Source organism: Sarcophilus harrisii, chromosome 4 (genome assembly GCF_902635505.1).
Source record: "Sarcophilus harrisii chromosome 4, mSarHar1.11, whole genome shotgun sequence".
NCBI lineage: Eukaryota > Metazoa > Chordata > Mammalia > Dasyuromorphia > Dasyuridae > Sarcophilus > Sarcophilus harrisii.
The window spans coordinates 55,921,314-55,943,698 of NC_045429.1; the positions used below are offsets into that span (position 1 = coordinate 55,921,314).

Genomic DNA, 22,385 nt, shown 5'->3' on the forward strand with positions numbered 1-22,385 from the left:
TGTCATCTTAGCCAATCTGACAGGTGTGTAGTGGTATCTTAGAGTTGTCTTAATTTGCATTTCTCTGATTAATAATGACTTGGAGCATCTTTTCATATGACCAGCTAGTAAATTTCTGAGGCCAGAGTTGAGCATGGGAAGATAATCTTTCTGACTCCAGGCTCAGATTTCTATCCAATGTACCACTTAGCTATCCCTAATTATCTATGGTCACAATCAATTAAGACTAGTTACCGACATATCTCTATATTCCCATTTTCTAAGGCATATGATCTGGGAGTTTGGATGAGTAATGTCAGCAAAAGAATCAAAGAGTACCTTTATGGCTCTGTGATAGACATTTATATATATTCAAAGTATTGATTACCTGTAATCCTGTTGGAGATACTGAACAGCCTGGAAGTTCTCGGTCGCTGGACAAATGGCTCTCGGTAATAGCGGTCTCCAAAGCACATGCCTAATAGTTCTTTGCGGACTGTTTTGTTCCAGAGTCCGTAGATGAGGGGGTGGCAGATGGCGCTGGTAAAGGACAGCCAAGTGGCTAAGGTCTCCAAGGCAGGAGAGACACTGTTCTTTCCCCAGAGAGCCTCCGAAGTGATGACAACCATGTAGGGGCCCCATGTGACGACAAATGCCCCAATCACTACCAGGATGGTGATGAGCGCTTTGCACTGGTTGGCAGAGTAGACCACACCTTGGAAAGCGTTCCTCCTGCTGCCCGAGGAAGACGTGGAAGTGTTAGAGTTTTTTCTCCCATTTCTTTGAGCGTCCTCCTCCACAATGACCACCGTACCACAGTGGACCTTTCGGGCCTTCACCCTCGCAACACGGAAGATGAAGCCGTAGCAAACCACCATGACCACAAAGGGCAACAGGGCACACCAGATTTGCCAGAAGGCCGTGTACCCAATCTCCCGGTGCCAGGCAGCTACACACATCCATTTGAACTCATCAAATTCCACAGATGACCAGCCAAACAAGGGAGGGAGGCACCCGATGAGGGAATGGAGCCAGATGTAGACAAGGGCGAGCACAGCCCGATTCCCAGTGATCTTCATGGGGTACACCATGGGATAAAGGACGGCATAGTAGCTGGAAAGAGACGTGGGGAGAAAAGGACAGAAATGAAGGGAAAATATGGCAAATGGCACTGCATATATTCTAGGGAGAGTTAGAACATCCATATGATGAGATGAATCCAAACCACAAACAGCACCTGCTGAGACTGATGTCAGGCAAGGTAAAAATGTATGGTTTATGGTTATCCACTGACAGAAAGCTATACTTGTATGCAATAAGTGAAACAATTGTAAGACAATAAAAATAATACTTTTTTTTTTTTTTTTTTGCTGAGGCAATTAGGGTTAAGTGACTTGCCCAGGGTCACATAGCCAGGAAGTGTTAAGTGTCAGAAGCCAGATTTGAACTCAGGTACTCCTGACTTCAGGGCTGGTGTTCTATCCATGCGCCACATAGCTGCCCCCAAAATAACACTTTTAAAATAATTATTAATTAAATGAATTATTAATCATAAATGTTAATAATTTGCTATGCTTTTTTAAAAAAAGAAAATGCTTTTTTAAACCTTAAAAAGACTTAGAAATGTTCACTAAAGTTAATAATAATAATATTCTGATCTCCCCAATAGCTGGTGCTTTCCCTCCAAAGTACCATTGTATTCAACTACTTTATGTATATTTTTATTCACTTTCTATTATGTAAATTTATATCATTGTTCATCCTTCATTTTCAAAGAGGATTAATGACATCATGGAAGAGTGATAACTTGACTTGTACATGAATTGGATTTAAGTCAGGCAGAGTTGTACGGCCGTCAGCCTCATTCTGTCTTCCAGATTCATCAAAGTCCAGTAGTAAGACAAAAGTCAGAATGACTGGCCATGCCTGGGATGCAGTGGATGGCCATGACATCTTAAATGTCTGACCAGACTCTAAGCACTCCACAGTGCCTAATTTAGTTGCCTTCATGGCCATTGGAACAAACTGTTCTTATTCACTCATTTCACTGGGGAAGTCTTCACATGCTTAGGGTAGACATCCCTCTAACTCATCAATGGGTTGGAGGCTCGCCAGTCATCCTCGATCTGGTTTAGCCCATTTATGGTTTTATCATGGTATGGCTGCTGCATATGCTACAGTTTCTTGCAGTCACAGGGATATGTATGTATGTGTGTTTTGTGCATATACACACATATACATACATACACATGTGCACACATACATGTACAAACACACACATATGCATACACACATATTTTTATATGTACTTGTTTCTTCCATTAGAATATACACTTCTTACAAGTCAGAATTGTTTTATTCTTTGTTTTTGTCTATCCAGTCCCCCAAAAATGCCTATCACACAGTAGGTATTTAACAAATATTTGCTGGTTAAGTGATATTATGGATAAATCTTGGAAATGTATCATATGTGAAAAAAAGAGAATTTGTGAGTTTTGAAGTCTTCAGAAGCTTAACTATAGTTACACACTAGCAATCACCCTGACAAGAGCCTCTCTGTTATTCCTATCCCAATAACAAAAACAATGAGATATAACTGAGCTCTGGCAACCTCAAGATAAACACTGAGTAGTGCATTGGACAATCTTTGGAAAATACCGTCATTCTCTGAATAGCCAGATATGTCATTCCAATTTATTTTGTTGTTTTGGTTAATGCTATTTTTAGTAACAATGTCATCTGTCAACCTGTGGAATGAGACTTTGAAAAACATTTTCAATGGGCACTGGTCCCAAGAACATTCATTTCTAAGCTGTTTTAGCTTTAGGACTGCTATTTTATTTCCAGTAAAACTTTTCAAGTGCTTAATTCATCTTTCCCTGTTAGCAACTGAACAATTACTTCTATTTTTGTTGGTTCAGACACTGACATTTAAATGGTTAATTTTTTTTAAACAGCTAATTTTACTCCCATCAGCTTATACATTCTTTACGTTCTTCTCCTGGTTATATTCACACGGATCCACCATATGTTTGTGCTTGACTGTAGTGACCACATTAATTCAGTCAAATCAAGTGGTCTAATTTCTTTCACTGAAGTGCTTATTTGGCTAAATTCATTAAACTAACTGACCATTCTTTTGGCATTTTATAAACATTCCAGCTGTCCCCTCTTTTGATTTATCCTCTAATTATCTCTTTGTAGGGCAGCTAAGGGGCAGAGTGAATAGAGTGCCAGGCTTAGAGTCACAAAGACTTGTTGAGTTCAAACCTAGCCTCAGACATCAACTAGCTGGGTGACCCTGAGCAAGTTAATGTTGAACTCAGTTTCTTCATCTGCAAAATAGTCGGAGAAGGAAATGGTAAACCACTATAATATCTTTGCCAAGGAAACTCCAAATTGGCTCATGAAGAGTTCCATTTGACTGAAAAACAACTCAAAAACAACTTTTTCTAACCTTCTCTCTATTTTGCTTTTCTTTCCTTTTCTTTTCACTTCTATTCATTTTTCCTACTGTCATTTTCTCTACCTGTTTATGACTATGCGTCTCTCTCAAATAATATATTACATTTTTAATGTACAGGAGGAAATTAAATTTCCAAAAGAATAAGAAAAACTGATTTCCCTAAAACTTCAGAGGGTAGGAAACGGGGAAGATTTTATTTAAATGTCTCTCTACATTAAGGTCATTAGTGAGTTCACATTCAATTTTTTTAGACATGTACATGGCTAATTACCATCAACCAAAATCCTTCATTAGAATAACTGAATTAGCCAAGGTGATTGGATTTGTACAAATATTTTAATCATAAGCCAATCATAAACTGGCCAATGCACTTTATGAAATAATCTTTTAAAAAGTAAAAAGAAAACTATATCCTTCACTTAACATTCAAGAGTCTTCATAATCCAGATCCAACATATCTTTACAGCTATATTTCACATCTTAATACTAGAATGGCTTGCCATTTCCTTCTCCAGTGGATTAAAGCAAAAATAGACTTAAGTGACTTGCAGAAGATCACACAGTGGTATGTCTCTAAGACTGAATTTGAACTCATGTGTTTCCAAGTCCCATGCTTTTTTTGAGCATTGGGTAGGAAGTTAGATTAGATGATCTCTGAAGTATCTCAGCTCCAAGAGTCCATTATCCAATGTGTTAATGGTCTTTCCCTCTTCTTTTTCTCTCTTTTCTCCTCTTCCTCTTCTCTCCCTTTCCTTCTCCTATGTACTGAGCCACCTAGCTGCCTCCATTAGTTAGATTCCAACAAAACTGGATAATTCTTCCTCACTGATCTTTTTCTATATTCTCCCGCTTTTTTTTTTTTTTTGCCCAATTCCAAGTAAGCTTCTTAGAATAACTGTTTCCTTAAATTGCAAGTAGATATGTTGAAATTAATTCTTCTCTTCCTTTAAGATACAGCTCAGTTGACACCTTCTCTAAGATAATTTTTAATGACTCCCAGATGAGAATGGTCTCTCTCTGAAAAATTTTACTAAAGTACTTTAAATCTCTTATTTTCCCTTATCATCTTCTATCTTAGCTCATCTTTACCTTTGCAGTCATAAGCTTCAACCAACTGTGCTATCAGCGACCTACTGCACTGTTTTATTTATTTATTTTTCATCTTGGCATCTCACTTGCTCTAATACAGGTAGATACTTAATAAAAATTAGATTAAATAAATGAATCACTAAGAACTAATATGAAATCACCCCTTTAAGTTGTTGTTCAAATACAATTAAACAATGGAAACTCCTTCATTCTTGCTGTCTGCCTTCCATGTTAAGGCAGTTAGTCTAGGAGGCAGGAATCTTTTAGCTGCAGTCATGTGCTAGTCCCCTGAGAACCCCAGCAAACTTCTAAGAGTCTAGATGGATTCTAGCTTGAGCCCTACACCTTAAGTGCAAAAAGTAAAGTTGTGCTTGGGTAGGATTTTGAAAATAGGTTCCCCTGAAAGTAAGTAAACAGTTTATTAAGCACTTACTATGAGCCATGATTCTGTGCAAAGGGTTAGATCTGAATCTCAGAAGTCAATTTAAGGCTTTCTTGGTGTATAAATTGGGAATTATTAATCAATATACACCTATTGATATTAACAATTAATGTCAATGTAAATCATGTCAACAGTGCTAGGTTCTGGAGTTACAGAAATGTAAAAATGGAGTTAAATATAAAAACAATCTTTAACCTTAGGAAGCTGATATTCTAATGGAAGAGACAACTATAAAATATAATAAATCTTTAGTTAGAAGAGATCATAGTAGAAAAGGCCACTTCTTGGGAATACTAAAAAAGGTCTCCTGTATAACTGAATTCAAGGAAACCAAGAATTCTGAGATGTGGAATTGAGGAGGGGAAGTATTCTAAACATGGGGGACATCCAGGCAAGGCATTGACAGTGCCGTGGAGATGTACTGATGGATGACAGAGGGTGGTGTGTGAGTGGCTTCAGGAGGTCAGAAATGTACTGACAAAGCCCAAAGCTTATACAACTAAATCTCACTGGTGAGAGGGCATTTGAGTTACAAATGACAACCGAGTTGATATCATTTATATAGTTTAATGATATTCAGGTAGCTTACCTAAGGGTTAGCAGCATCTCATCACCCCAGTGTCAAGGCAGGGAATCACTCCACTTTAAAATGATTAAAATCTACTCTGAAGGACTTGTGATGAAAAATGCTACCTGTTAAGGACCACACCTGAGTGCAAAACCCAGAAAGTCTGTGAAGGTTAAAGGGACTACACCAAAATAATGGTTTGAGCATGTATACTTATTGTGTATCTAATTTATATTTTAATATATTTAACATCTACTGGTCATCCTGCCATCTGGGGGAGGGGGTGGGGAAAAGGAGGGGAAAAATTGGAACAAGAGGTTTGGCAATTGTCAATGCTGTAAAGTTACCCATACATATAATCTGTAAATAAAAGGCTATTAAAATTTTAAAAAAATAAAACATAAAAAATAAAGGGGACTGCACCATTAAGGGGCAGGTCAGTTCTCTGAGGGCCCCCAGAGCTGTGAATCATAACACGCTTGAAGGAGTTGCAAACCAGCCTTTACTGACCCAGATGTTGCTTGTGGATTAGGAATGAAATAAATGGGAGGCAAGAGTGAGCTCAGAGAACGCAACTGTCTCTTAGTCTCCTTGCATAGTTATCATCCTCTCACATGAAAGGATCTATTCTGCAGGTCAGAATTAGTTCCCCAGCAACCACTAGTAGGTAGTTCCCATAACCCAAAGAAAGAACTGATTGATTGTTTCTGAATATAGATTGAAGCATACTTTTTTAAAAACTTTTATTTTCTTGAGAGGGTTTTTGGGGGGAAGCCTATATTTTCTTTCACAACATGATTTTTATGAAAATGCTTCACATGTGTCTTATCAATAGGGGTGGGGAGAAAGGGATAGAATCTGGAACTCAAAGTTTTAAAAACAAATGTAAAAAGAATGTTTTACAAGTAACTGGGGAAAATTAAATTATTAAATAGAGAAAACAATTATTAGTCTTTCTCCATTATCCCTTGCCCTCCTTCCCCTTTCAGCATATTATTTGTCAATCCTTGAACCCTAGCACCTCTATTCCACATAATCAAAGCTCATTAAAATCAAGACTTTAATGTCTCCCTAATAGGCTTCTACTGACAAAAATTACCTAATAAATGTATTTGGAATCAATTTTTATTGATTTCCTTTAGCTATCTTTTGGAAGGGCAAAGTGGGGCAGTAATCATTCTAATTTGGAGTTTGGGTCTTCTCTTTCACTTAGGGGTCCTTCACCTTTGTTGTGTCCGGGACCTCTTTGGCATAGATTTTTGGCAAAGTCTATGGATTCCTTAAGATAATATTTTTAAATTTTTTTGATAATGTTGTTAGATAAAATATACAGAATTTTAAAAGAAACCAATCCTGTTGACATGTAGTTATCAATATATTTTGAAAAATTAGTTCATAGCTGTCAGGTTAAGAACCCTTGTTTTAATTTCTTTAAAAATATATTGACATCAGGAAGGGAGCATGATGTGACGAAAAGAACAGGGTCTAGGAACTGGGCCACTTAGAATTGTCCTTAACTAGTCATGGGACTTTAAGTGAGAGTTGGACTGGATCAACTTCAACTTCCCTTCTAGTAAGATAACATCTACTCAGTAAATGTTTACCATTTGTCAGATACTGTGCTAAGCACTGGGGATATAAAGAGAAGCAAAATACACAGTCTCTGCTCTTGAGGAGTTCATGTTCTAGTTCTCAAATTATAAACAATCCTATGATTTCACTTAGGTGCTGAACTTACCGGTCAATAGCAATGACACCCAGGGTAAGCATGCTGGCAGAGCTGATCAACAGATACAGGAGTGCAGAGAAGTTGCACCAGACCACCCCAAATATCCATTCCCTCCGGATGGAGCTCGTTGCCACAAAGGGCAACACCAGCACAGATAGCAAGAAGTTTGACAGGGTCAGGCTGAAGACAAATTTGTTACTAAGCGTCAGGAGATAGGACTTCTTGTACAGGGTGAATACTATCACCGAGTTACCCAGGCAGACGAAGATGGCGATGATGATGATGGCAATAGACTCAGTGATGGTGACTGCCCCGTCATCTCCCTCCGGGCCGGGGAGGTTGGCCAGTTCCTTCCCTTGATTGAGAGAGGAGTTGATGCTCATGATCGGCATGCCACGTGGTAGAGCAGGCAGAACATGCTGGATGGCTGGAACACCAAAGGGGCGACAGGAGGGGAGAAAGAGGAGAAGAATGAGGGGAAGGAGAAAAGAGGGAGGAAAAGAGGGAACAGAGAGAAGATAGAGGGCAGAAAAGAAGAAAAGGAAGAGAGGAAAGAGGGAAGAAAAGAGGGTGGGGAGAAAGGGAGGGAAAAAAGGGAATGGGTAAATAAAAAGTGTGAGAGGGAGAGGGAGAAAAAGAGAAAATATTAAATATCAGATAATGGACTCTTAGAGTTGGGATACTCCAGAGATCATCTACTTTAACTTCCTACTCTTTCTCAAAAAAGGTAGCTCTTTGCTCCTGACTGGAGTTTTATTCCAATTTCCCTAGAGTTTTTCCCACAAGGGAACCAAAACATGTCTAATCCCAACAGAAGAGGGCACTAGCTTCAGAGTCAGAGATTAAATGTTTACACTCAGTAGTGTCACTGATGTCCAACACCTCTAGCGCTCGTTCTGTACAAGCCTCCCAAAGTACCAAGAGAGAGAAATGGAGTTAAGTCTGAAACTGTGTCAGGTTCTTGAAGGAAAATTCAATAAGTTTTATAAGTATCAACTAATTTCCATAGACCTTTTGTTAGAGAGAGTGGAGTCATCAAATTATAAGATCAGTGTTAGCCCACAACCATATATTAAACACCTATTATGTGCTAGGCTCTGTGCTAAGCATTGAGAATACAAAAAAGAGACAAAAAAAAGTTTCTCCTCTCAAGGAGTAACAGTAAGAGGAAGACAAGTAAATAAGTATATATAAATACATAACATGGGGGGGGGGTGTCTATGTGAGAAAAAGAGAGAGAGAGAGAGAGAGAGAGAGAGAGAGAGAGAGAGAGAGAGAGAGAGAAATTGGGGAGAGTTATTAGAGTGCAGACACAGTAGGACTTGGGAAAGTTTCATGAGCCTTGAAGGAAGACAGAGGCAGAAGGAGGGAGGAGGGAGAAAATTCCAGGCATAGGGGAGAACCAGTTAAAATGTTTATAGAATCGGGAGATAGATTGTCTTTTGTGAGAAAAGACAGAGATCGGTGTACTCATATTGCAGTGTACATGGAGGGGAGTAAGATATAAGGAAACTGGAAGGGTAGGAAAGTCTTTTGAAACCAGAGGATTTTATATTTGATCTTGGAAGTAAGAGAGAGTCTCTGGAGTTTTACAATCTGGCAGACTCTTTCCTGACCAGAGAGTGTGGGGTCTGAGATCTTATTTCTCAGAGGATGCATTCCCTACCATATCCAAACTGAATGCTAATAAATTATGATAACCAGGCTTTGTCCCAAAGAAGAGATATGAGAAGATGCCTTTATTTCTTTGCAAAGATGGCAGAATATGGGCATGAAATACGTCAGTGTCACTTTTTTATTTTTGACATATGGCTTAGTTTTGCTGAATTTTTTTTCTTCTTTGTTGTAAGAAATAGCTTTATGGGGAAGAGGATAATCGGACAATATAAGTGATTAAAAAAATAAAGCTATCAATGAAATTTTATTGTTAAAACAATAAAAGTCAATAATGATTACTATTGTTGTTATTATAGCATTTCTACAGCAATTTAAGGTTTGTGAAGCACTGTACACAAGTTTTTTTCATTTATTCCTGATAACAATTCTCTAAGTTAGGTGCTATTATTCTCCCCATTTTTGCAGATGAGTAATCGGAGTCTGAAAGAGGTTAGGGGACTTGTTCAGTCACAGAGATGGGAAATGTCTAGGGAAGGATTTGAATTCAGATCTTCCCATCTCCAAGTCCAACACAGTATCCACAGTGTTAATCTAGCTGCCCTGGCCAGATCTCAAAGTTCTTAACATGAAAATTTTGTAAAAATATAAAAACAAAACCCCAATGGACCACACCATCTCCCTAAAAGAACACAGGGACCATTGGTTCCATATGCTCCTCCTCACTACCACATATAAACATCAAGGAAAAAATTGAACTAAAACATTTTTGTGAATCAACCCAAACAAGCCAAAAAGAATCTTGAGTTAAAAGGGTCACAAATGGTAACTTGTCTAACTACCCCCTGGAAATCTTTTTTACAACATCCCTAATAGATGCCTATCCAGCCTCTGTTCGAATACATACAACAATAAAGAAGCTTAGTACCTAACATAGTGGTTTACTTCATTCAAGAACAGCTCTCATTGTTATAAAGTTCTTCCTGCAATGAATTAAAACCTGTCTTCTGTCCCTTAATTTCTACCATTGGTCCTTGAGCTACTTTCCAGTAGAATATTGTATATATCAAATTCTTCTTTCATATGACAACTTTTCAAATATCTGAAGCTACTTCATCAAACTGTGCCTCAGTTGCTTTATCTGTAAAATAAGATAATAATAGCACTTACCTGACAAAGTTGTAAGGATCAAATGAGATAATGTAGGATGCTTTGCAAACCTTAACACTATATAAATGCTAGCTGTTATTATCACACTTACTCCTAACCTGTTCTTTTTTAGCTAAAAAAAGCCTTGATTCTCGTCACAGTTATCAGATTCTTAACCATTATATTTGATTTCTCTGAAGTAAACTTTATATTGCCAAAGTCCCTCTTACAAATCTGGTGCCCAGAACTAAACTTGGTATTTACTCCTCATGGAGTTTGGGGGACTATTATAAAGGGACTATTCCCTCCTTAATTCAGCTTAAAGCAAGCTACCATGACAATATAGGTGGTTTGGTATAGTGAACGGTGTCAGGAAGACTACAAGCGGACTCTAACCCTAAGTAAGTCACTATAGCACTATGTGCTTTTGGTAACTTGGTAGAACTTTCTGAATTACAGCCTCATTGAGCCCAGGTTGGTAGGCATTGCTATTCTGAGTTCCCATCCCACTTCCATGTATTAACACCAGCTTTTTTGGCTATAATGTCACATTACTAGCTCATATTGACATCATGTTCAACCAGGTCTTTTTCATACGAATTGTAGCTAAGCCAAGTCTCCACAATCTTGAACTTGTAGAAAAACTTTTTTGAATTAATTTGCAGGACTTTGATGAATGAATTGTTAAATCAATGTTGTTTTCTTTAAAGCAGTCACCTTGGGAGGCTACATCCTTATTTGGGCTCTCTTTTGGAATTTGCACCACATTTTTTGGAATGCTTCAATGGTGGGAAATCATTGCCCTTTATGGGTGGATTTGATTTTTTTGGAAAAAGCTAAAAGTCATTTGGCCAAGTCTAATGAATGAGGTGGCTGATTATTCCTGTGAATTTTCAGCTTTTTAAATCTGGCTCATGTTTCCAGTCAGTTGAAATCTTTCCCAATCTTGACTCTGTCATCTGGTAGCATATTGTCAATTCCTCCCCAATCTACAAATGTTATAATCACATGCTTTCTCTATCTATGCCTTTGTAAAGAAACTTGGGATTTATGTAAAATATCAAAAGGAAATGATCAATTCATGCCAGAATTCAAAGTTTCTAAATTAGCATAGATTATGCATCTATAATATGTATCTGTGTATACACACATGTCAGAAAAATTTTATGATATGCCAGTGGCATGCACTGTCATTTTACAATATAAATACTGACAATAAAAGAGATTGGCCTTAGACCACAGGGTGGATGTATACAGACCGCATTCTTGGGCAAGGTTAGTCAAACCACCATACTATGGCTTGCCAACCTCATTTCCATCCATAGCAGTGATGGAGGGATCTGGCCAAGAAGGCGGGGGAAGCAATCAGTCACCTGGGAAACCCGAAGTGGAGAGCAAAGGAGACACAAGCCCCAGCAAATCCCCCAGGGGTGTAGCAACAAGGAAAGTTGGGAATTGGAATGCTCTAATCAGGTGTCCGCCTCTTGGCACTCTACCAACAATGTCCTCAAAGCTGCCAAGCCAGAGTCTTTTGAAAGGAAGCAAAATCAAGTTGTGAGTCACATCATTTGACTGAGCTATTTGGATTCAAGGAAGGAGCAGAGTCTTCTAAGACACCCACGCGCACTTCCATACCACCCTTATTGAAATCAACATTCTACACTAAAATGACAGATTTTTTTTTTCAAAAATTTAAATCATTTCTTTATGAACTGTTTTCTAACTGAATTTCTTTAAGATTAGAGTGTGTCTTGGTAGATTGATGCCCAAATATTTTATGTAATCTATAATTATTTCAAAAATGTGACTTAAAAAATTTGAGCATCACCAAAATGGTCCATTGAAAGAACACTATCCCTCTTTAAAGTCATCACCTTTAGAGGCTACACACTTATTTGGGTATTCCCTTTGAACCCTACAGCACCTTCTTTCAAATTGCTCAATGGTGGGAAATCTTAGTCCTTTGAAGATGGCCATGATTTTCTGGGAACAGCCAAAAGTCACTCAGCCAAGTCTAATGAATGAGATGGATGATTAAGCCAGGCAATTCTGTTTTGGGTCAAAAATAAGGAACGATTATGAAGTAATGAGGCTAGTTTTCTTGTGTGGTTCATAAACTGTCTCATCCAAAAATGATTAAAGGAAGGGCAGCATCCTTGTAATAAACTTATAGCCTCCCAAGGGGACATCTTGGAAGAAATACATGTGCCTGAACATGTTTAAGTTCCAGCAGGTTTCTTTCTTTTTTTTTTTTTTTTTAAATCTCATTACTTTATGGAGGCAGCAAGCATTCCATTTGGAAATGCTTCATCAAACCTGACTCATGGTCTTGGAGGTAAGAATCAAGAAACCCCTGAAAAACATCTACATAGAGAGTATGCAAATATGTCTGTATTTTTGTAGAAAGTCTGGGTATAAATACAGGACAGAATTAGCAGAAGAAATTGTGGAACGTTTATATTAGGTTTTTAAGTTGGCAAAATGCTTTGTGTGTATGATCTCATTTCATAATGAATGTGACTGTATCATAAGAAATACAATATGGGGAACTTCAGGGCCATATAGGAAGGCTTGTAGGAACTATGAGCAGAACTATGCAAACAATTCATGGAATCACTACAATTGTATCCACAAAAACAAAAGTGAAACAAAATCTAACTTGCCTTAATTCAATCCCAGACATGGCTGATGATACATATCTCTCCAATGTAAAAAGGAATACGGGGATGACAGCTACAGAATTCTGTATATGCTGGTGGACATGCTCGCTAGAGCTGAAGACCTTGCCTAGTTGCTTTGTTTTTTTGTTAATAAAGAAGATTCAGTGTGTGTGCGTCTGTGTGTGAGACTGTGTGACTGTACCTGAAGGGAAACTTGTATAAAAATAAAAGGCATGAATACAAATTTTAGACAAGCACCCATTCCTATTTGAGAAAAATGAAACCCAGAAGGGAGATAGACAGTTGTTGCCCCCATCCCTACAGTCCTATCATCAAGTTGGGCCCCTTAACACCCAGAAGCTCCTGAGGCACATGATAGATAATTAGTCAACTACTGCTTTGTCCTAATCTTCATCTTTCTGTTTTATTCCCCAAAAGCTGAACACATGCACAAGGTGGCCAACATGGTCCCTTCCAATCAAGAGATAAAAGTTCTTTTGGCTTCTCAAAAACTAAACAATTCTGAATATATGATCATAAAATCATAGGACTTTGAGCAGGATAAGATGATAAATCTGATTGAAGTCCAGCTCTATCATTTTATAGTTGAGAAATTTAAAGCCCATACAGTTAAGCAATTTGTCCATCACAACAGAAGTGTTATATAACAGAGTCAGAATTAGAAAGCACATTTTCTGACTCTAGATCCAGGGTTTTTGACATCACGTAGAGGATTCAAGATAAATCTGTCTAGAGAAAATTTTGCCTTTCAGTCAACAGAATATATATATATATATATATATCTGATATAGCTGAGGTAATTGGGATTAAGTGACTTGCCCAGGGTCACACAGCAAGGAAGTGTCTGAGACCAGATTTAAACTCAGGTCTTCCTAACTTCAGGGCTGGTGCTCTATCCATTGCACCACCTAGCTGCCCTGACAATAAATATTTATTAAGCAGCTGCGTGTTATGCGCTATATTAAGTACCAGATTAATCGAGTTTAAAATATTAAATTAAATTAGGTTGAAAAGCAGATCATTTCCCACCTCGATACCTATACCAGAGCAAGATGTGCATTTTTCTTTTTTTATTTTTAATAGTATTTTATTTTTTCAAACACATGCAAAGATAGTTTTCAACAATTACCTTTGAAAAACCTTGTATTCCAAATTTTTCTCCCTTTCTCCCTCCCTTCCCTCTTCTCAAGACAGCAAGCAATCCAATAGAGATTAAATATGTGCTATTCTTCTAAACATATTTCCATATTTGTCATGCTGCACAAGAAAAAATCAGATCAAAAAGAAAACAAGAAAAAAAAAGAATAAACAAACAAACAACAAAGCTGGCTTTGATCCATATTCAGTATCCATAGTACTATCTCTGGATGCAGATGGCATTTTTCTATCACAAGTCTATTGGAATTGTCTTGGATCACCACATTGTTGAAAAGAGTCAAGACCATCACACTGGTGATGTGCATCTTTTTTAAGAAGGGAAGGCTGGCAAACCTCGCATATCAACAGGACCCTTCCCTACCTCCTCTACTTCTTGCCACTTTTAAACTATAAGTTCTGGGGAACTAGGACTTGCGATGAATCTTTTAAAGAGAATCATACTTGCATTTCCAGGTACCAGCACACAAAATAATAGAGGGGGAAAAAAACAACTCTAGTAAAGAGGAAACAACCTTAAGACCACATCAAATAAATAGGGTGGATCTGATACATCAATTGTGATGCTATTTGGCAGTGCTTTCTGGGCTTTTCATCCCAACAGCTCAAAGCATTTTCGAAACTTCAAGCAATAACCCTCCCTCATCCTCACCCCCAGGGAAAGCAGGATAGCTTCACAGGATTTAGGACCTAGAAAGGATAAAAAAAGAGAGAGAGAAATCCTCTGTAGTCAAGACTTCATTTTACAGATAAGAAAAATGAGGCCAAAGGGGTTTAAGTCTGTAGCTCAGGTCTCCCCAGCTAGTAAGAGGTGGAGATGAGACCACAGCTCAAGTCTCCTTTCTCCTGGCTCAGGAAGCTTTCTCCTTAGCCCTTACTGCCTGCTTCACAATGGAGAAATGGAGGGAGAAAAACATTTCCTCAGGCCACACAAGAAGTCAGGAAAGGAGCCAGCACATGATCCCAGAATCCTTAGCTCTCAGCAAGTACTCAAAACAGTTGCCAAGGCTCCCTACCCAGCAGTCACTTCCAAGCTGTTCCCACAAAGAAATGACTGGTATGAACATGGGCTTGATTACTCTCCAAGCATAGGGGACCTGGAGACAAAAGGACCCCCTCACACAAAAGTAGAAAACTCCTAACTACCTACTCCTAGAGCTTGCATTTCAACAAAGGGTATTTATAAATGGTTTCCCCCTCCCCAAATTTTTTTTCTAAGGTAGTAAAAACATTTACAAACAATAATCATTTCGGCAAAACCCTTTGCATCTACAGGGGGTGCCTACTTGAGGTTCTATTTTTCATGAAGACAAAACAAAAGGAAATAAATGGAGGGCAAGATAATCAACCAGTACTCTACCCTTTGCAGCTGCCTCTTTTTCCTTTCTCTTGAAAAATATCCTTTAAGTTTTCCTTATATGGGAGAGGGAGAGGCAGAGAGAAAACATAGAGATCTTTCAGTTGTTTGGGGTTTTTTTGAAGCTAACAGGGATTATAACTCTTTTGAAATCTTTGCTTGAAGGGACACAATTTCTAGGAAAGTAAAGCCAAAATCTAAGCATCTTAATATGTCATGACCCCTTTGCCAATATCCAATCAATATTTCCCAAATCTATCAATTTAAAGTCTAACAATTTAAAAAGAGGGAGAGGGAATCAACAATGAATATATTCCGTTGATTTCACTAATTCAGCTAAGTCTCATTTTAATCCATTAACTAAGAAAACCTGACAGACCTTAACCTATCTTTTCAGTTAATTCAAATTAGACTTGAAAATAGCTTTTTTCTTCCATACTTCCTGAAAGCAAGGAAAAACTTTCAGCCCTGCAGTGCTTAAAGAATTGTCTTTATTTCACCATATGAGAAAAAGAAAGAATTATTTTAAAAATGCAGGCTGATTAATGATATATACTAGTGAGGTTCAGATAAGAGGAAAAACCTCTAATAAATTACCTCTCCCTCCCAAATTTGTAGTAGGAGGAGGTAAATAGGTAAGGAGATCATGTCTCCCACCAATGCTCTTAGATACTACTCTCAGAACTTTGGCTAGGAGGACCGCTGATCTGACTGTAATGATAAAAAGAAGCAGGGGGTTTGATTTTCAGCATAAGTATTTACACTTAGGAAATTGACAAATGCTACAAATCAGAGCTAGGTTTATGGTTTTGTTGAGTGTCTAATCTTTAAGAAAATGTGATAATGCAGATTGAACTTAAAAGTGCGTCATGTGTACCTTTTTACCCCCAGACAGCATCAGCACACCATTGACTCTAGTCCTAACTCTGCTGCTAATTAAAGTTGTATGACTGGAGATTAAGAATTTAGCCACTCTGGCTCTCAGTTTCCTCAGCTGTTCAATGGAGATCAAACAAAAAGTATCCTTCACTTTTGTGAGGAACAAATGAGATAAATGATGCAAAAACACTTCTAACAATCCATTCTCCCTATATGTTGTATTGTCTTGTATCACTTTTTTCTCATTTACCCTTTCTCTTCTGGCTCTTCATTACTTCCATCCCTGAAGGCAAGTCATCAATGGAGCCCATCTAAATTACTATAACAACTCGTATCCACCACATAGATAATGAACTTGGAAAACACAGGATCATTGAGATGAAACAATTTTAGCAGTCACCTAGTACCACCTCCCCTCTGTCCAATGCAGGAATCCTCTGGAGAACATCTCTGAAAATTTAATCATGAAGCTTCTGTTTTAATATTACTACTAATAGGTAGCTCACCACAAGGGAATTCATTCCATTTTCTGGATAGCTCAAGTTGCTAGAAAGCTCTTACTTTAAGTTCAGTTGGTCAGTCAATAAACAGTTATTAAACACCTACTATGTGCCAGGAACTATACTACTTGCTGGGATATGAAAAGATACAAAATATAGTGCCTGCCCTCAAAAAGCTCATGATCTAATGGGGAAAACAGTAAGCAAACAAGTATTTACAAATAAGCTAGATACAGGAAAAATTGCAATAATTAACAAAGAAAAGGCACTGGAATTAAGAAAGTTTGGTGAAAAGTTTACTGCAGAAGGTAGGATTTTAGTTGGGACTTAAAGGAAGGCAGAGTTAAGCCAAATCTGCTCTTCTGAAATTTCCACTCTGATTCTGTCCTCCAGAGACAATTTCTTTACATAAGCCTTCAGATATGCAAAGTGTATGTATTGCTAATTTCCCCAAGTCTTCTCATTCTCAGTTGCCCTTATGACAATCTTCCAAGAAAAAGCAAATGCTATTTCCTCCATAAAGCCTTTCTTGATCATAATCCCCAATCATAAGTGACATTTCTTTCCGCTAAATTAATAAAATACTTTGCATCTACTGCCTAGGTATATGGGTACATCTCTTATCTTGCCTACAAGTCTTAACCTTTCGAGGATAGCAAACATATTATTAATCTCTGTAGCTCTCATTATGCCCTGCATATAATAGGTAACACAGCAAATATTTTTAGATTGTATTAACATGACATTATTTCTAGACTTTTCAATGTATGATTACCGTCCTCTCAACACATTCCAATAAGGTCATCATCTCGCTTAAAATATGGCCCCAAATGGCATATATCACCCTAGACGCGGCCTTATGGTCACAGAATATTTGGATATGACATTCCCGTTTTAGATGCTGCATTCCATTATTTTGTTCAATTAATCTCACAATTCTAACCTGCTACAAATTTTTTTTGATTTGGAAGATCCAAATCACAGACTCAGAGTCAGAAGAGCCTTTTGAAGCCATCTAGTCAATCTTCTTTATTTTACAGATAAGAAAACCGAGGCCCAAAGAGGTAAAATAACAGATTGTAGAGATAAGAGTTGACATTTAAACCCAAGTGCTTTGATTCCAAATCAAGGGCTTCTTCCTCAGAGCATTGCCTCTGCGTTCTAGCATAGAAGTGACTTCTCTAAGCTTTATTCAAATTGCCTTTTTATAATGTCTTAATTCAAGAAAAAGACAAGGTTTCTTTTTCTTGAATTAAGACATAGAAAGGTAGTAAACCTCAGGGTTTAAGGCAATTGCCAGAGATCTTTCTCTCAGCTGACAACAATACATTAATCAACACATTTTGAATCATTCAAACAATGTTTCTACCTAAATGCACAAAAGCCTAGAGAACAATCTCAGTTCAGTTGGTCCTTGATGGTCACTGAGATTCCTTCATCTCCAAGATTCTGTGAACCCAATCCCTATCTCTCAAATCTTATCCCAAAAGATACAACCAGACACCTTCTCACATGTGTTAGCTGAAATTTAGAGATAGCACATCTACAGGATTTCTCTGATGTAACAGACTAGTAATGTTACTTTAAGACAGGGATTCTTAATTTTTTTTTTTTGAAATGTGTCCTAGGACCCACAGGTCCTAGGAAAATTCGTGAAATCTATACTTCTCCTCAGAATTATGTTTTTAAATGAATAAAATCCAGAGAACTGCAAATACAATTGGTTACAATATAATTGGTTTACATCGAAATACAGTTGTCAAAATATTTTTTAAAAACTAAATTTATAAATTAAGATTCCTGTCTCTACAAGGCTAAAAACTATAGAAACAAAGAGAGAAATTAAAACTACAGGACCATAAATATTAGTCTTAAATTTATCTTCCTTCTACCAGAGGAAGGACAAAATAATGAAATGGATGAAGCAGGTGAAATATGGAAAGACTAATGGATTTGGAAGCCAAAGATCTCAGCTGAATCCTAGGTCAGCCATTTACTATATGTACTATATGTTCAAGTCAGTCGACTTGAACAAATCCCTTACAACAACTGTGTACATCGATTTCCTCACTTGTAAAAGAAGGGGGCTGGTTTAGTCAGCCTCCAAGGTCTAACTCTGTAGTCTTAAAATCCTAATCCTGTAATCATGAGAAACATCAAGAAGGCTGGCCTCCAAAGGTCTCTTCCAATTCTCCATCTCTGATTCTATAGCCGTCTCCACTATTTGCCCAACATGAATTCTTCCTCAAATGCAATAGTTCTTTCCAAGGCTTTTCTGCTGAAGGGTTATGATACTTCCCCAGTGTTCTATAACTCTCCAAAATGTCATGTTCACTTAGCCTCTCTCTGCCTCAGTTTCCTCACTTGTAAAATGAGCATAGGAATATTTATGTGACCTACTTCATCAAGTTGTTGGCAAAGTCCTTCCCTATTAAAAACGGTGCTGTTCAAGAAAGGACAAATTTTCTTAAGAAACAATTCCCCCCCCCCAATTTTTTCCATAGGAAAAAATGGACTTCAAGGCCCCTTGGGTACTAGACAAAGTTGGAGTCTGAATACTAGATTGTAGGGAATATAGATAGGCTAAAAGATTCCTTTCCCCCCATGTTTTCTACAGTCAAAACCAATGGGAGCAGTTTCAGTTCTTCCAGAAAAACTACACAACTAGCTTTGTAACAGATTAAAGACAAAACTCACACAGGGGAGGTTCTCTGGCCCCATGAAAAAAAAAGGTGTAGGAAAAGGGGTCTAGAATGGCTTCCATCATTGTTTTCCTGGGAGGATCTGGAGATTTCATTATTAGTCGTATTTCCTTTCATGACTCCTCCAGGATAAAGAGAGAAAAAAAAAAGAAATCTCCAGCTGCTTACAACCCAGCACAGTGTCTGGACCGAAGCCGTGTTCCTCTGGACTGTGACTGCCATATCCCCACAAGCAAAGCAGGTCAGGTCAGGTCAGGTCAGGGCTCAGAGGAGGCTGAATCCTGTCTACCTTTCCCAGCTGAAAGAACGGGTGATGATTTAATCAGCAGCCTGCCCCTGGAGCTAAGGATGAACTATTTTCTTGTCTGGTGCTGGCAAAGCCTGCCCTGCTGGGTAGGCTTTACACCATGGGCAGCTTCCTACTGGGTGCAGAAGGGAAGGTGGGGAGGGTTGCTGAAAGTATAGCTTTGCTATGGTTAAGAATAAGAAGTAATATTGATCCCTTTGCTTTATGACATCATGTCCCATACATATGATGACACCCAAGTCCCTTTCAGTTGGGCAAATAGGGAACCCACAGAAAATATAAAGATGGGTTAGAAGGGGAGAAGATAGACTCTGTGCTTAATGGAGAAAGGGATGGCTCTACTATGCCATGGCACACTTTAATGTTGCTTCATGAACAAATTACTTTTTCCTTGACATATTGCAATAATATCCTTATATAGATACATAAATGAAAACATTCTAAGTAATGGCAGGACTGAGCTTCAGGAGTTGGTTTGCAAAATGAAAAAGTAAATTCTTCCCCACTAACACCATTCATTTTTTCCTTTGGTCCTTCAGACAATTTTCAAGCTAAAATATTCCATGTCAGTTCTTGAAGTTTTCTCTTCCCTTTTACTTTTCACTTCCTCTTAATAATCTATCATTTCACCCCATTCTCCACCTACTTCCTATCCCTTTTCCTTTCACCAGAAACAAACAGTGGAAAAGTAAGACCCAAAGGACAGAGGGAAAGAAGGATGAAACTGGAAAATTTTGCTGGCCATAGTCCAATGAAAAAAACATACCCAACTTGTGTCACCTTCTCTCATCATCTTCACTCTTCTAGCCTAATTGTCAAACACATAAACAGTCTAAAAGTCTTTTCAATAGTCTGCAAAAATCAACACTCCAGTCATTTAAGTCCCTGGAAAGGACTAAAGCTCAAGATCAAGGGAGCAAAGACCACCTTTACTGCTATACTGGCTGACAACTGAGACAACTGATGAATGGTACAAAGCCCTGGAATGACTGCAGGAAAGTCTATCAGTGCATTGAGGGATTCTTAGGAATGGGCTCTTCCCTGTCCAGAGCAAACCACCCCACAATAAATCAGAAGCAGTCTCACTCTCAAAATTCCCATTACCACAATCAAGAATCCAAATAAGTTCAGTTCAGGAATATGTTAAGAGACCTTAGAGGCCATTGAATCCAAACTTTTTATTTTACAAAAATAAACTAAGGAACAGACAGGTTATGTGACTTATCCAAAGTCTGTTAATTCTACCTCTGAAATACTTATAGCACACATCTCTTTCACTGTCACTATCACCAACCTTGCTCAGGTGTTCATGCTATCTTTCCTGGACCAGCAACTCTTAAAGTATGGTCCAGATTCCATTGCGGTTCCCCAAGACTTTCTTGGGGTATTTGCAAGGTCAAAAACCATCTTAATTTCTAACATAATCAATATTAATAAATATGACCCACATAAATAGAAACTCTTTGAGGTCCTCAATAATTTTTAAGAGTCTAAAGAATACCTGAGTTCAAAATGGTTAAGAACCAGACCTAGACTATTTTCCATTTAGTCTTTCAATTTCTTCCCTGCTACAATTCAACCTTCACTTCACTTGGAAAGTTATTGTTTTTATATACAGGCCTATAGCCATCACCCCCTTATTCAAAAACTCCAGATTTTCTCCATACCAAACAAATAAAAATGTTAACTCTTAGCCTAGTATTCTCCCTTAAACCCAATTAGTCCCTCCCCCCCCCCAAAGTGTGATTTCCCTGAAAGCTGGAACCATCTTCACTTTTCTATTTGTGCCTTCTTCAGTCCTTAGCTGAATAATAAATGTTTTAGTACAGTATTTTGCACATAGTAAAGACCTGGTAAATATTTTTTTCATTTATTCAAATATAAGAAAAAGAAAAGTAAGAGGCAGTTAGATGGTGCACCAGCTGTCTTGTCAGAAGGACCTGAGTTCAAATCTAGCCTCAGAGACTTAACACTTTTTAGCTGTGTCACTCTGGGCAAATCACTTAACCCTAATAATCTCACAAAAGAAAAAAAAGATTAAAAAAAAAAAAAGAAACAAAAAAGGAGGCTATAAAGGAATGAGTTGCCAGCAATTGCTATAATAAATTTGAGGTAGTAAAGACTACTTACATCTAGGAAGGAGGAAGGGGGGAAGCAATTGGGGTCAATCATGAAAGGTGCTCTATTAAGAAAGGTAGTGTATGTATGGAACTTTGATAGAGAGTATTTGATTGAAAGAGATGAGAGAGCAGGAAATGAGTTTCTTTCACATACAGTATTCAAAGACACACAAAAAGTAGGTTGGGTTAGCTTGGACACAGAATATGTGAGAAGAGTATGAAATCAGCTGGGAAAATTTAATTAGAGCCAGGCCACAAAGGCCCTTGAATACATGGGTGAGGAGCTGACATTTCATTCTGGTGGCAGTGGAAGTCACTAAAGGTTTCTGTGTTTATGAAGAACATAATCAAAGCAGCACATTAGGAAGATTACTCAGACATCGAGGCAAAGCACAGATTGGAGGAAGACTAGACTGTTGGCAAGAAGAGTAGGTAGGAGGTCTAGATGAGAAGAGATGAAAGTCTAAACTAGAATGGTTGCAGTAAGAGTGGGAAAGGAGAAAATAGATGCAAATGATATTGCAGAGATGAAAAAGATAGGACCTGGAAACTGATGAGGCTGGAGGAGAGAGAGTTCTTTGAATCGTCATCCAATCAGATCAGAAGCCTCAAGCCAGGTTTCTTATCCCCCCTATCAAATGAAAACCC

General features: G+C 38.0%; 1 protein-coding gene across 1 annotated transcript in view; it reads right to left on the reverse strand.

Moving 5' to 3' along the window:
- GPR161 (G protein-coupled receptor 161) overlaps positions 1-22,385 on the reverse strand; it is a 49,575-nt gene that overhangs the window by 23,340 nt on the left and 3,850 nt on the right. The window contains exons 3-4 of the mRNA XM_031936845.1: positions 7,283-7,700; positions 368-1,092 (exon numbers count right to left, since the gene is read on the reverse strand). Coding sequence (XP_031792705.1) covers positions 368-1,092; positions 7,283-7,665 — 1,108 coding nt within the window. The 5' untranslated portion in view covers positions 7,666-7,700. The remainder of the gene's footprint in view (positions 1-367; positions 1,093-7,282; positions 7,701-22,385) is intronic.